This window comes from Suillus bovinus (assembly GCF_016758785.1).
Source record: "Suillus bovinus strain UH-Sbo-P2 chromosome Unknown EDB93scaffold_289, whole genome shotgun sequence".
Taxonomy (NCBI): Eukaryota; Fungi; Basidiomycota; class Agaricomycetes; order Boletales; family Suillaceae; genus Suillus; species Suillus bovinus.
Window position 1 is genome coordinate 1 of NW_024542345.1, and position 12,787 is coordinate 12,787.

At 48.5% G+C, this 12,787-nt stretch overlaps 3 protein-coding genes across 3 annotated transcripts; all 3 read right to left on the reverse strand.

The window, feature by feature from the left end:
* Positions 1 to 1,879: 1,879 nt before the first annotated feature.
* EDB93DRAFT_409542 (WD40-repeat-containing domain protein) lies at positions 1,880 to 4,503 on the reverse strand. The gene is made up of 10 exons (XM_041456286.1): positions 3,549 to 4,503; positions 3,319 to 3,495; positions 3,112 to 3,267; positions 2,956 to 3,063; positions 2,761 to 2,901; positions 2,545 to 2,707; positions 2,437 to 2,489; positions 2,322 to 2,386; positions 2,044 to 2,274; positions 1,880 to 1,987 (listed from the first exon to the last, which is right to left on the reverse strand). The coding sequence occupies exons 1-9, from the start codon at positions 4,422 to 4,424 to the stop codon at positions 2,205 to 2,207; spliced, it is 1,809 nt and encodes a 602-aa protein (XP_041300614.1). The 5' UTR covers positions 4,425 to 4,503; the 3' UTR covers positions 1,880 to 1,987; positions 2,044 to 2,204.
* Positions 4,504 to 5,451: 948 nt separating this feature from the next.
* EDB93DRAFT_410622 (uncharacterized protein) lies at positions 5,452 to 6,172 on the reverse strand. The gene is made up of 2 exons (XM_041456288.1): positions 5,732 to 6,172; positions 5,452 to 5,676 (listed from the first exon to the last, which is right to left on the reverse strand). The coding sequence occupies exons 1-2, from the start codon at positions 5,949 to 5,951 to the stop codon at positions 5,486 to 5,488; spliced, it is 411 nt and encodes a 136-aa protein (XP_041300615.1). The 5' UTR covers positions 5,952 to 6,172; the 3' UTR covers positions 5,452 to 5,485.
* Positions 6,173 to 9,695, reverse strand: EDB93DRAFT_410360 (uncharacterized protein). Its single transcript, XM_041456287.1, has 9 exons — positions 9,581 to 9,695; positions 9,352 to 9,528; positions 9,146 to 9,301; positions 8,988 to 9,095; positions 8,788 to 8,928; positions 8,572 to 8,734; positions 8,320 to 8,516; positions 8,123 to 8,267; positions 6,173 to 8,075 (listed from the first exon to the last, which is right to left on the reverse strand). Exons 2-9 carry the CDS (start codon positions 9,397 to 9,399, stop codon positions 6,394 to 6,396), a joined length of 2,640 nt encoding a protein of 879 aa, XP_041300616.1. The 5' UTR covers positions 9,400 to 9,528; positions 9,581 to 9,695; the 3' UTR covers positions 6,173 to 6,393.
* Between the last annotated feature and the right edge of the window lie 3,092 nt (positions 9,696 to 12,787).

Below are 12,787 nucleotides of genomic sequence, written 5' to 3' on the forward strand. Positions count from 1 at the left end.
CCCGCAACAAAAACTCGGCCCTCGCTGAACTTGTTTACCATGCGGATGTTGGCCCTAAAGTGATAAATGAACATCAAAACGCATTGATATAACCGAAAAACGCACCTGTACTCGCTTACCCAGACGAGCTTGTTGAACGTGACCTCAGTTGGTACCAGTGATGTGATAGTCTCGAAGATCAGCTCCTCGCTCTGAGCGACCTTTGTCAGGTCTACATCATTGTCCGAGATGATAAATTGCCAGCCATCTTCGCCGACTTCGTCTGTTGGACGTAACGAAAGGCTGCCCATCGTCAACATACAAACCTCAAGAGCAGAAACCAAACATACCCTCGTTTCATGGTTCCAAATCGGTGCCAATACTTCAATACAGAATCAGAAGCAGTCCTTCATGGAATGAGTAGAAATCGGACACACCGTTCTATCAAGACCAACGCCACGTAAACGAATGTCTCCCATGACCATTCGGACATCCTCTCTAGTCTCGCCCAGGAACGTAAGCCCGAGGTGTTTGCGCACGATGCCTGTAAATCATAGCTCAAACTTATCCTACTATATTGAATTCGATCGCAACTCACCTTTAGCACCGTCCGCGCCGATCACCCACTTGGTATCGAAAGTCTCCAATATGCCATTCTTTGCTAGCACGGTCGTGACACCTTCGTCGGACTGCTCGAACGAACGCAATTCGGTGCCCATCTCGACGGCGCACGAGAATTTCTCTAGGTGCCGTCGCAAAATCACATCTAAGAGTTGTTGACCCATCATCTTTGGAATGTGCTACAATACAAACATAATTAGTTGAAAACAACGGTCCTGCATAGATGGTACGTACGAATGGTATCGCAGGGGTAGGTTCCAAATCCGGGACCATCGAAGATTCCTTCGGAGATTCCAACGTCCCAAGCTTGAAGGAACGAACTATAGGCATGGGTTTTCCCAGTTCGTTGACTTCTGGGACGTCCAGGAAGTTGAAGAGTTCGAGTGAGCGTGGCTAAATGATACATTAGATGAGACTACAGGGTATCGGTGGTTTCATGACAGACCGCGATTCCGGGACCACGCTGTCCGATGCGAGGATTGGGGTCCTTGTCGATGATGCGAACTGGTATGCCGTTCTGGAGGAGCGTCAACGCTGCCACCAGACCTGCTGGCCCAGCGCCTACCTAAGAGAGAGAAATCAAGATTATGGGGCGGCCGTCCTTCATGTGCAGTTCACTTACGACTAGCACGTGAGGACGAGTAGAATTCATGAGTAGAATCAGTAGATTTGTGAGGTTGTTGGAGCAGAATAATGGACGGTCACATTTTTTATCGTTTATGACATAGGGAAAGGGCGGTGCAGTAACGATCAGTGCCCTCCAGCTGCGTGTCCTGTGTCAGTGCCGCAGCTGATCATGATAGAAAGGAATCAGCGATGTCACGCGTTGCTGTTCAAGTTGGATATGTAATTTGTCAACCCGACTCTGGACTGCGGAGTCCGGATTAACACTACAGCTTTCATGATAGACGTTTATTAGATGGTATCAATCGATCTCGAGGAAACTCACAGAGGCTTCAGAAAGTCAGTCAATGCATCGAAGGCTAATTGTAAATTAGGAAGTCCTGACATTGCAGGTCTCTTAACGGTAGCACGCCCTCTTGTTTTGTCAGAATGGGGAGTCAATCTAACTCTAAAACTGTTCCAGAGCCATGGCGTCTCCGAGCTGATAATCTACTGGGTGAAGGGAGCTTTGTACGCCCATGCTGTGCACCTCCGTTACTAGTAGCAGAGCTTCTGACGTAGATATCATAACAAGATCAACGGCAGAAATACATTAATTGTTCTAGAAGCAGCAACAAGATCGACCGCGTCCATGTTGCCCGGTATCTACCTGCGCCACTACTGGTTGCTGTTGCGTATTGGGATCTGGCGTAGGAGGCCCATCATAGTCTTCATCACGTATCAAGGAGTGCTCACTTCCAGGAGCACCCGCTGCAGCATTGCGCTGTAGATTTAAACATCAGACGCCCAAGAAACAGTTATAAAAATGATCGGGCGTACTAGTCGACCCTTGGCAAAAGAAACGTCGACCACGGGTAGCGTTGCACGATGGGGTGGCAGGGTGAATAGGCGTCGTAGGTGTTTTTTCAAGGTGGTAGTGGCGTTTACCGGTGTTGAGGTAGTAGGTGGCGCAGGTGGAGGAGCTGAACGTGGGGTTCTAGTCATAGCGTTCCTGAGTCTTTTGAGACGCCCATGACGCTGCTGAGGTTGTGGCCGGGAAATTTGAGAATGCTGTAACGAATGTGAGAGGGAAAAGAAGGATATGCTGTTGTACCCACTTGATGCCTTCCATGGAAGAAATTGGGTTCCGTATCGTAGCCATCCTGACCTTGCCCGGGAATCTCTGCCTGCATAAAGGTCAGCACTGAAAGAGGCGAGGAAGGGAGTGCATACGCCAAGAATACGGTCATTCTGTTCAGCGAGCGCGCTACATCTTTCCTTAAATTCTGAGGGAAATAAGGGTGAGTATGATAACATCCTGCAACGTCAATGAGAACTTGCCGTTCGACCAATCGAGGCAGCTGGCCTTCGTGGATTCATCAATGGCATTCATCATGCATTGGTGTGCTTGGAGTGCTTCATCAGGTTTACTTGCTGAAAGGAACGCCTGGCACCGTTTCTGGTGTGCAGTGAGACACAAAGACTCGAGATCCCAGCCAAAGAGCTGGAAAAAGCACTCAGTAATGAAAGCGTTTGGTATACATCATCTTGGCGCACCACGACCAAATCCTGGCATGTCTGATCAATAAATGCCGATAAGAAAGCGCCTGAGTTGACAGCAGCAGTGAAGTGATCAGCAGCTTCATCGTAACGCGCATTATCCAAGGCTTTGGTTCCAAGCTGAACGCATAGATATGCCTAATGTGCGAATGATAAAAGTCAGTGTCGATCAGCGAGCATAGTGATACTTACTTCCACGACACGACACGCGAGAAGATCAGCATTCGAACAAGCGGCAGCCAGCTCTTTGATGAGCAGCATGGCTTCCTCGTGTTGATCTGCATTGAAAAGTATGATGGCCTGAAATACAAAGTGAAGCAGGGAGCATGTGAGACGAATTAAACATACCTTGATCAAGAGAAGAAAATGGTTAATTTTTGAATCTTGGTTTGTGAACATGGATGCGACATCCAATGCTATCCTTGCTTCCCGGACGTGGCCTTTTCCGCAGAGGGCTATGCCTTTGGAGATATAGCCTGTCAGCGAGGGCTGAATGCTGATGGACTATGTCACGAATGGAAGTTAGAATTTAGTAAGAGGGTCAGTAAAACTTACCTTCATTGCATCCCGAAGGGCATCATCACAGTCGTGTTTACGGGTCATAACAAATGAGCGATGTGCATATGAGATAAAGTCGTTGGGGTCAGTGTCGATCTCTTGGGTGAATAGCTCTTCAGCCGTAGACAGGTCCTCCGTTAGACATGCATTTCGGAATGTCGTCATAGTGAGTATCTGCACGAAGCATACTCGAATTGCGTTATGAGAGTCAAGAATAGAAGACTCACCTTTGCATTAGCGTTCTTTGGTACTTCCCATTTTGAGATCTTGTTATCCCAACTTCCGCCGAGGATGTGTTTGCCGTCCACAGAGAACGTGACACATGAATATGAATACTGGAAGACAGCAATAGTTTGCCGATCGGAGAGCAGCCAGAGATTCGATCCAGAAGCGACGAGGGTGCCAGCAGGATTAATGGCAATGGTCCTGATTTTGTCAGCATGTTGGTAAGGATGACTGACCTGCTGCCAGGTTGAAGTGTCCCACTCATGTATGAGATTAAGGTCTACTGAAAGAAGGCGTGTGCCATCGGGCGTCCACGCGTGTGTGCGACCAGTCAAAGATGCGACGCATTCCCTTGTGCCTGGATTATAAATTTGGATAGACTTTTTTGTTCCAATGGCAATTCGAAGTTCACCAGAAGGCGAATATCGAACGCAGTGGACATTACCGCACTCGATTGGATCTCCTTGCATCTGCCACGTTTTGGTACACCAAAACTTCACCGTGTGGTCATATGAACCAGTGGCCAGCACCGTACCATCAGGAGAAAAATCCACCGAGCTGATCCATTCGGAGTGGGCTTTGATGGGTTGGGTAATGGATTCGCCACTTTCTCCGTGCCAGGCGATGACCTCTCCATTTTCATCACCGCTTGCTATTATTTGACCATCTCGTGATACCGCCAATGCCTTCACCCCGCCGCTATGCCCCTCCATCTTCTTCAACACAACACCTGTCTCCAAGTCCCACAGACGAAGTGTCTTGTCGTCCGAGCCCGTAACCATTCGTCGCTTATTGGGGAACACTGCGACCGCTCTTACGCTCTTCTCATGATCTTCAAAAACTCGAAGGGGTGTTGAGATTGGAATGAGCTCCGACATTTTACTGGAGGTTGATGGTGTCGAGCACGGTTGAGAGGTTGTGGGTAAGTTGCAGAGGTGCGTGTATTGGGCGTTTTTATATGACTACCACGCTAACCTTCCCCGTGGCCATGGACCCTCAAGACACAAGGCAATTCACCATCACCGTTTCAGCAGGAATGCTCCCTATCAGTCATAACCGTCCTCCTCGGGTGCACTGTGTACATGCGTCCAACTCGTGTCTCTACAGCTTCCATGACATATTCCCTCCCATCCAAGTGCAGTTACTCCTTCCCGTCGCTCGAATGTGGCTGAACAATGAAAGTTCGACGTAGGTTGCTGCATAGATACCATTGTTTCTCGTGACGAGCAGTTTTTCACACACTTCCGAGTCATTATGTGACTTGTCTGAGCGCGCGTAGCTCACTGCACATATCGTCTCCTCATCTCGTCGATTCCAAAGATCCGCCTGTATCAGGCCCAAGGACTCGCGATCCCTCACCTTCGACTCGCTGTAGACTAAGTATAATCTAAACAGAGTACGGTGCGTCTTGAACCTTGATTCCTGTGCTCTTCAAGGTCTGAAAGAATAACGACGATAACATGAATTATCGCACTGATAATTGTATTTTCACATTGCTTGCTAGCGGTACTTTCACACCTTGTATCTCGTCGTCTTTCTGCGCTCGACCTCTCGTGGACTACATCGACTTCAGTAACAGCGCAAAAGAGCTCTTGCCCAGAATTTTGCCTTCCTCTATGGTATACCCTCCCAGTGCCGCACTGCATACATGCATCTCTGACTCTCGCCTCCACAGACCTTGGGATGTATCCCTTTGCAATAGATTATAATAGCCCCGTGAACCATAATGATAATGTGTTCTTTTCTGTTTCCAATGCCCTGCCCCACGGCAAATGATTCTCGATTTACTCTCAACAGGCTGTGCTGTCACCACCAGGATGGCAATTGAAGCACTACGAAACGATAAATAAAAATTTAACGTCATCTTATCTGGGAGCAACACCCCCATTTCCTAACAAGTCGGTGTGTAGTTCAACGCCATGTTGCTTTCACTATCAGTTTACAAACATACTACTATCGAAAATCGGGCTGTCCAGTGGGGAGCACAAAGTCGAAAAGCGACTACTAACACGCGTACTACACGCTGGTACGAATATGTAAGGTTCTGTATGAAGCAGTGAAGTATAGATTTCCAACAGCTACAAGGATACGGTCGTCGTGCGCAGCAAGTGCACTGCATTGCTCTTTGAACTATGTGACATGCGGGTGAGCACAATAGTCGTGGGTGATATGACGGGAGACTTGCCGTTGGACGAATCGAGGCAGCTGGCCTTCGCAATTTCGTCAATGGCGTCCATCATGTGTTTGTGTGCTTCGAGGACTTCATCGGGTTCGCCTGCTGAAAGGAATGCCTGGCACCGTTTCTGGTGTGTCGTTAGCAACAAGGACTCAAGGTCCCAGCCGAAGAGCTGGACAAAACACTCACTTATGCAAAGTATTATGTATGCATCACGCTGACGCACCATGACCAAGTCCTGGTATACAAAATGAATATATTTCGATGAGAAACCAGTGGAGTTGACAGCGGCAGTGAAGTGATCAACAGCTTCGTCATGACGTTGTCGTGGCCCCACTCTCCAAGGTTTTTAGGAGACGAACAAAGAGTTGCGAGAAATGGTAGCAAGGCAATCGGATTTAAAGTATGATGTGTGCTCGTGACCAGTCTAGCTGATGCACCACAGATGAGCTGAGTAGCGATATGTCAGACACTTACATAACATCTCAGAGACGTAGTAAAGACTGATTACCAGTCTAACCCGAGCGCACATGTGCGGGCACCGATCTATACTGCAATACACACGCATATATGAAACATACACCGTTTGAGTATCGTCTTTAACACATATGCAAATGCAATCCGCTCAGAGTTAGCTCAAGGTCCATAAACATCGAAACAAAAACATACGACTACAATATTTCTATGGTCCTGACGTCCATCAAGTCTCCGACAGAAACTACGTCGTTGACCTGTCCAATGATATCATGATCCGTCGCGATCCTCTTGTATTCTCCGCTGCGCTGCTGCGCTAACAAAAATGCACTAAAAGGCTGCCGAAGGCGAACGAGCAACCGCAATGCTCGTGATTCTAGGTCAAATATGTCCTGTCTTCCGGGAGAACCACCAGACGAGTCGTCTGATGGAGAAGAAGGCGGCGTGCAATAATCCTCCTCGTTCTCTGTATTGTTTTCATAGTCAGACGGTTCTACGAATTCAGGCAGTTTTGCAAAGTCGGGAAGCTCTAGGAGAGACCGATCCCAGGGACGGACAAGGACAAATTTTTGCTCAATCGGCCTTGCCGGCCAGAACTGAATCAGGGTCTCTGCGGTGGTGATAAACAAGTCCTGAAGTCCGTCTGCCTTCACTCTATACATGAAATCAGTGATTAGGGCTGGGCTGGGTACCCGTCTGATTTCCCTGATATTGAATGCAATGCAAGGCAGATGCAGTCTCTGTGCTGCGAAACGAGGGGCGCTCGTGTCCCGAAGTAGGGTATAAAGGTTCGAAGCAAAAGCCACAGCCTCCGTCTTTCGCAGAGAAGAAACTGATGACTGGATTTTATCTTCGGGGAGGAGTGTTAGTCTGTATGGTGGAGCTTCGTATGAAGTGATGGAGGCTGGTAGACAGCTGTTGAACTCTGATGACTTTCCGACCCAATCGAGGCCAGTGATGTCGCCCGACCGAGCCACGATCTCCTGCAGGAGCCGCCCGAGCGCCTTGTCCTGCTTCTCGCCATAATCTACAGGTAGGCGGACGCCAAAGATGCCAAACAACGAGTATGCGATGTCTTCCTGACGCGTGGTAATACGGGTTGACGCCCAATGAAGTTTTTCTCGGGCATTATGCATGCTGGGACGGAAGGCTGTGACGGCTTCTCGGTCTATGCCCGTCGCTTCCTTTAACTCCTGCATGATTGCGACCGAATCCTTGTGGTTGGGAGTATAGTCATTACGATAAAGAGTCCAGTCGTTCTGATAAAAGAGAATGACTTTGGGAGCGATGAATTCTTGAACCGTCCATCCGCGCGTGTTCCAAGCGCTCCTTGCCAGTGCATCAGACTTTGACGAAGGCAGAACATCAGACAAGTAGACAATGGTAAGCGCAGAGTGGTGATACCAGACGAACATGGAGTTAACCGATTGTTGGAGTTCGACGTTGTTGCTCTTATCAATGCAGCATGTATCGCTCCATGCCCCTTTATATCCTGCATCGCGAGCAGTTTTGCAGAACGACCGCAGTTTCGTCATGCCGCCAATGAGATCCAACTCCGAGTCGTATGCGCTGATGCCCTGGATATCCTGCAGCAGAGGCTCCTTCCCTTCCCACCTGTGTGATAGCATGGCATATTGGAAGTACCTCTTCACCACTTCATCGATGTGCTTCATGTGCAAATCTCCATGCGTGATTGTTGATGACACAATCTCCTTATACTCTGTGCTCATTTTGAAGGCGCTTATCTGCGTGTCTTGAACGCATAAAAGACCAGTGGTGGTGTCGAGTACACGCAGTGGAGCATTGTCGAGTTGTGCGTCAATAAACCGTCGAATGATACGTTCTACTTCAGAAGGTGTGAGATACTGCTGGCGCAGCTCTGTGGAAAGAGTTAAACATATCGACGAATGTGTATCAAAGGCTTACCTTGTGTCTGAACGTCGGGTGCATTGTCCAATTTCGAGAGCATGGTTTGGAAGGTCTGAATCGCTTCATCATAGTGCCGCGCACCATGGAGTGCTGCGTGCTTCAAATAGTATCCAATATAAGACGAAGAGTCGAGTTCAATGACCTATGTATTGCCATAATGAGTATTGGTTATGGGATGGTAGCTGCCATCGCACCTCCTGCGCATCGAGAAGTGCCTCCGTCCATAGCATTTTGCCCAACTTTGCCCTACTGCGATTTGCAAAGACAGTACCAGAGGCAGAATTCAAGTTGATTACCGCTGAGTATAGGTGAATAGCCTTGTCATAATTGCTCGCAGCGAGAGCGACATCTCCGTTGGCAGCACAGAGCACACTACATCGTCCCTTGAATTCTGAGTGAAATGCGGGTGAGTATGATGACCCCGGGTGACATAAGTAAAAACTCGCCATTGGACCAATAGAGGCAGCAGGCCTTCGCGGTTTCGTCGACGGTGTCCATCATGTGCTTGTGTGCTTGGAGGGCTTCATCAGGTTTACTTGCTGAAAGGAACGCCTGGCACCGTTTCTGGTGTGCAGTGAGACACAAAGACTCGAGATCCCAGCCAAAGATCTGGAAAAAGCACTCAGTAATGAAAGCGTTTGGTATACATCATCTTGGCGCACCGCGATCAAATCCGGGTATGTCAGATGAATAAATGCCGATAAGAAAGCGCCTGAGTTGACAGCAGTGGTGAAGTGATCAGCAGCTTCATCATAACGCGCATTTTCCGAGGCTTTGGTTCCAAGCTGAACGCATAGATATGCCTAATGTGCGAATGATAAAAGTCAGCGTCGATCAGCGAGCATAGCCAAGCGATACTTACTTCCACAACATGACACGCGAGAGGATCAGCATCCGGACAAGCGGCAGGCAGCTCTTTGATGAGCAGCATGGCTTCCTCGTGTTGATCTGCATTGAAGAGTATGATGGCCTGAAATACAAAGCTTGAAGCAGGGAACATGCGAGGCGAATTAAACATACCTTTATCAAAAGAAGAAAGAGGTTGGCTATTGAGTCTTGATTTGTGAACATGGATGCGACATCCAATGCTGTCCTTGCTCCCCGGACGTGGCCTTTTCCGCAGAGGGCGATGGCTTTGGAGATATAGCCTGCCAACGAGGGCTGGATGCTAATGGACTATGTCACAGATGAAAGTTAGCCTTAGTAAGGGGAACAGTATAACTCACCTTGATTGCATCCTGAAGGGCATCGTCCCAGTCGTGTTTTCGAGCCATAACAAATGAGCGATGTGCATATGAAGTAAAGTTGTTGCCGTCGGCGTTGATATCTTGAGTGAGTAGCTCTTCAGCGGTAGACAGGTCTCCGATTAGACATGCGTCACGAGCTGCTGTGATAGGCAGGATCTGCACGAAGGATGCTCGAATTGGGTTATGAGAGTCGAGGATGAAAACTCGCCTTTGAATATGGACTGCTGGCTACTGGCCACTCTGAGATCTTGTTATCTTGATCTCCGCTGAGGATGTACTTGCCGTCTGCAGAGAATGTGACACAGTGCACATAGGATGAATGCTGGAAGGTGGCGATGGTTCGTCGATCTGAGAGTCGCCAGAGACGGACATGATTGTCAAGAGATGCCGCAGAAGCGACGAGGGTGCCAGGGGGATTAATGGCAATGGCGTTGATCCATTTAGTGTGGCCTCGGTAAGGATGACCGACCTGCAGCTGCCAGGTTGATGTGTCCCACTCTAGAATTTCATAATCGTTTGATGAAAGAAGGCGTGTGCCATCGGGCGTCCATGCAAGTGTGTCACCTGTCAAAGATGCGACGTGTTCCCTTGTGCCTGAATTATAAATACCGATACTGTTGCGATCGCAAGAAGTTGTCCAGAAGGCGAATATCGAATGCAGACCCAACCACCGCACTCGATTGCATCTCCTTGCATCTCCCACGTTTTGGTACACCAAAACTTCACCGTCTCATCATGTGAACCAGTGGCCAGCACCGTACCATCCGGAGAAAATTCCACTGAGCTGATCTCTTCGGAGTGGGCTTTGATGGGTTGGGTGATGGATTCGCCACTTTCTCCGTGCCAGGCGATGACCTCTCCATTTTCATCACCGCTTGCTATGATTTTACCATCTCGTGATACCGCCAATGCCCACACCTCACCGCTATGCCCCTCCATCTTCTTCAACACAACACCTGTCTCCAAGTCCCACAGACGAAGTGTCTTGTCGCTGGAGCCCGTAACCATTCGTCGCTTATTGGGGAACACTGCGACTGCCATAACGACATTCTCATGATCTTCAAAAACTCGAAGGGGTGTTGAGATTGGAATGAGCTCCGACATTTTACTGGAGGTTGATAGTGTCGAGCACGGTTGAGAGGTTGTGGGTAAGTTGCAGAGGTGCGTGCATTGGGCGTTTTTATATGACTACAACGCTAACCTTCCCCGTGGCTATGGACCCTCAAGACACGAGGCAATTTACCATAACCGTTTCAGCAGGAATGCTTCCCATCAGTCATAACCGTCCTCTTCGGCTGCACTGTGTACATGCGTCCAACTCATGTCTCTACAGCTTCCATGACATATTCCCTCCCATCCAAGCGCAGTCACTCCTTCCCGTCGCTCGAATGTGGCTGAACAATGAAAGTTCGGCGTAGGTTGCTGCATAGATACCATTGTTTCTCGTGACGAGCAGTTTTTCACACACTTCCGAGTCATTATGTGACTTGTCTGAGCGCGCGTAGCTCACTGCACATATCGTCTCCTCATCTCGTCGATTCCAAACATCCGCCTGTCTCAGGTCCAAGGACTCGCGATCCCTCACCTTGCGACTCGCTGTAGACTAAGTATAATCTAAACAGTACGGTGCCTCTTGAATCTTGATTCTCATACTCTTCAAGGTCTGAAATGATGACGATAACATACACTTATGATTGTATTTTCACATTGCTTACTAGCAGCACTTTCACACCTTGTATTTCGTCGTCTTTCTACGCTCGACTTCTCGTGGACTACATCGACTTCAGTAACAGCGCAAAAGAGCTCTCGCCCAGAATTTTGCCTTCCTCTATAGTATACCCTCCCAGTGCTGCACTGCCACGTACATGCGTCTCTGACTCTCATCTCCACAGCTCCTAGGATGTATCTCTTTGCAATAGATTGCAATAGCCCCGTGAACATAATGATACTATGTTCTTTTTTGTGTCCAATGCCAAATGATTCTCTATCTACTCTCCACAGGATGTGCCGTCACCACCAGGATGGCAATTGATGCACGACGAAACGATGAATACGAATTCGACGTCATCTTATCTGGGAGCAACACCCCCATTTCCTAACAAGTTGGTATGTAGTTCAACGCCATGTTGCTTTCACTATCAGTTTACAAACATGCTACTATCGAAAATCGGGCTGTCCAGTGAGGAGGACAAGGTCAAAAAGCGAATACTAACACGCGCACTACACGCTGGTACGAATATGTAAGGTTCTGTATGAAGCGGCGAAGTATAGATTTCCAACAGCTACAATTTGAATAAGGTATGCAAAAATGAGTCGTGCTTGAAGACAACTTGAAGGAGTCATAAGTAATGAACGAAAACTCAGGCCACTACGCATCCAAAAATATTTTGGAAAAATACTTCTTCACACCTTCTGCACCATGTACGATAGCCCCAACCACTCCGTCCGGCCGTATCACAAACACCCTCGTCTGACCAGCTTCCACGAGGTAAGCCGAATAAGCGTGGCCCTTCTCATCAACAAGAACGAGGTCAGCACAGGATGCAACAGTAGCACCTGTCGCTGATGAAGGCAGAACGACTGCTGATCGCACGATGCCTGTGTCGTATGCCTCCAGCGCACCCAAAATCAGGGTAGCATCTGTGTGACTCGGCGCGAACACAAGCACAGTGTGATACCATGGTCTGTAGAGACTAAAAAGCGTCTTCACATCGGATTCTCCACCTCCCACCTGGACCAGATTTGGTGCATCAGGTGCCCTGTCTCCAGCCTCCAGTTGCCCCTCGTCAAGTACCCCATACGCATTGATAGGCTTTCCTGGAACTGCAAACTCGTCGAGAACGATGTCGCTGAATCGGCAATTGATACCAAGCATGGAAAGGATGGGACCTCGTGTGATGGCCATGTTGCCTGTCTTTATTGTCTTGTTGAGAATCGCGGTGGTCATCTCAAGCATCTCGGAGATGACAGGCAAACGCTCGGCATTATACGTCTCAAGGAGAGACTTGTCGGCGAGTCCTTTTTCGACGAGGGCAAGTTTCCAACCTAGATTGAACTGGTATACAGTCAGTAGCTTTATACATCATGGATTCGCAAGACATACAGCATCTTGTATACCTGAATTGAGTCCCTGTACAGAGATAGATGAGTAGGTATCAACATTTGATCAGAGCGCACACACCTGACCACCGGTTGGACTGTGGACACTGAAAATATGTCAGAATCAGTTTGGCAAGGAAGCGCTCAAAGATAGACATACTGAGCAGCATCTAAGTAGACTTCCATGAGCGCAGGTACATCAAGCAGAAAGTAGAATCACATACCGCCCGCAACAAAAACTCGGCCCTCGCTGAACTTGTTTACCATGCGGATGTTGGCCCTAAAATAGATAAACAAACGAACATTGAAGACGCGT

Bases quoted from the DNA above. Each gene is read 5' to 3' on its own strand.
- EDB93DRAFT_409542 (XM_041456286.1), bottom strand. From the start codon at position 4,424: ATGTCGGAGCTCATTCCAATCTCAACACCCCTTCGAGTTTTTGAAGAT. The intron at 2,902-2,955 runs GTAAGTATCACT...TTCGCACATTAG, and splicing joins TCGCGTGTCGTGTCGTGGAA to GCATATCTATGCGTTCAGCT. The intron at 2,708-2,760 runs GTGCGCCAAGAT...TGCTTTTTCCAG, and splicing joins CATGCCAGGATTTGGTCGTG to CTCTTTGGCTGGGATCTCGA.
- EDB93DRAFT_410622 (XM_041456288.1), bottom strand. From the start codon at position 5,951: ATGGTGCGTCAGCGTGATGCATACATAATACTTTGCATAAGTGAGTGT. The intron at 5,677-5,731 runs GCAAGTCTCCCG...CATGTCACATAG, and splicing joins CTGCCTCGATTCGTCCAACG to TTCAAAGAGCAATGCAGTGC.
- EDB93DRAFT_410360 (XM_041456287.1), bottom strand. From the start codon at position 9,399: ATGGCTCGAAAACACGACTGGGACGATGCCCTTCAGGATGCAATCAAG. The intron at 8,929-8,987 runs GTAAGTATCGCT...TTCGCACATTAG, and splicing joins TCGCGTGTCATGTTGTGGAA to GCATATCTATGCGTTCAGCT. The intron at 8,268-8,319 runs GTGCGATGGCAG...GGCAATACATAG, and splicing joins CACTTCTCGATGCGCAGGAG to GTCATTGAACTCGACTCTTC.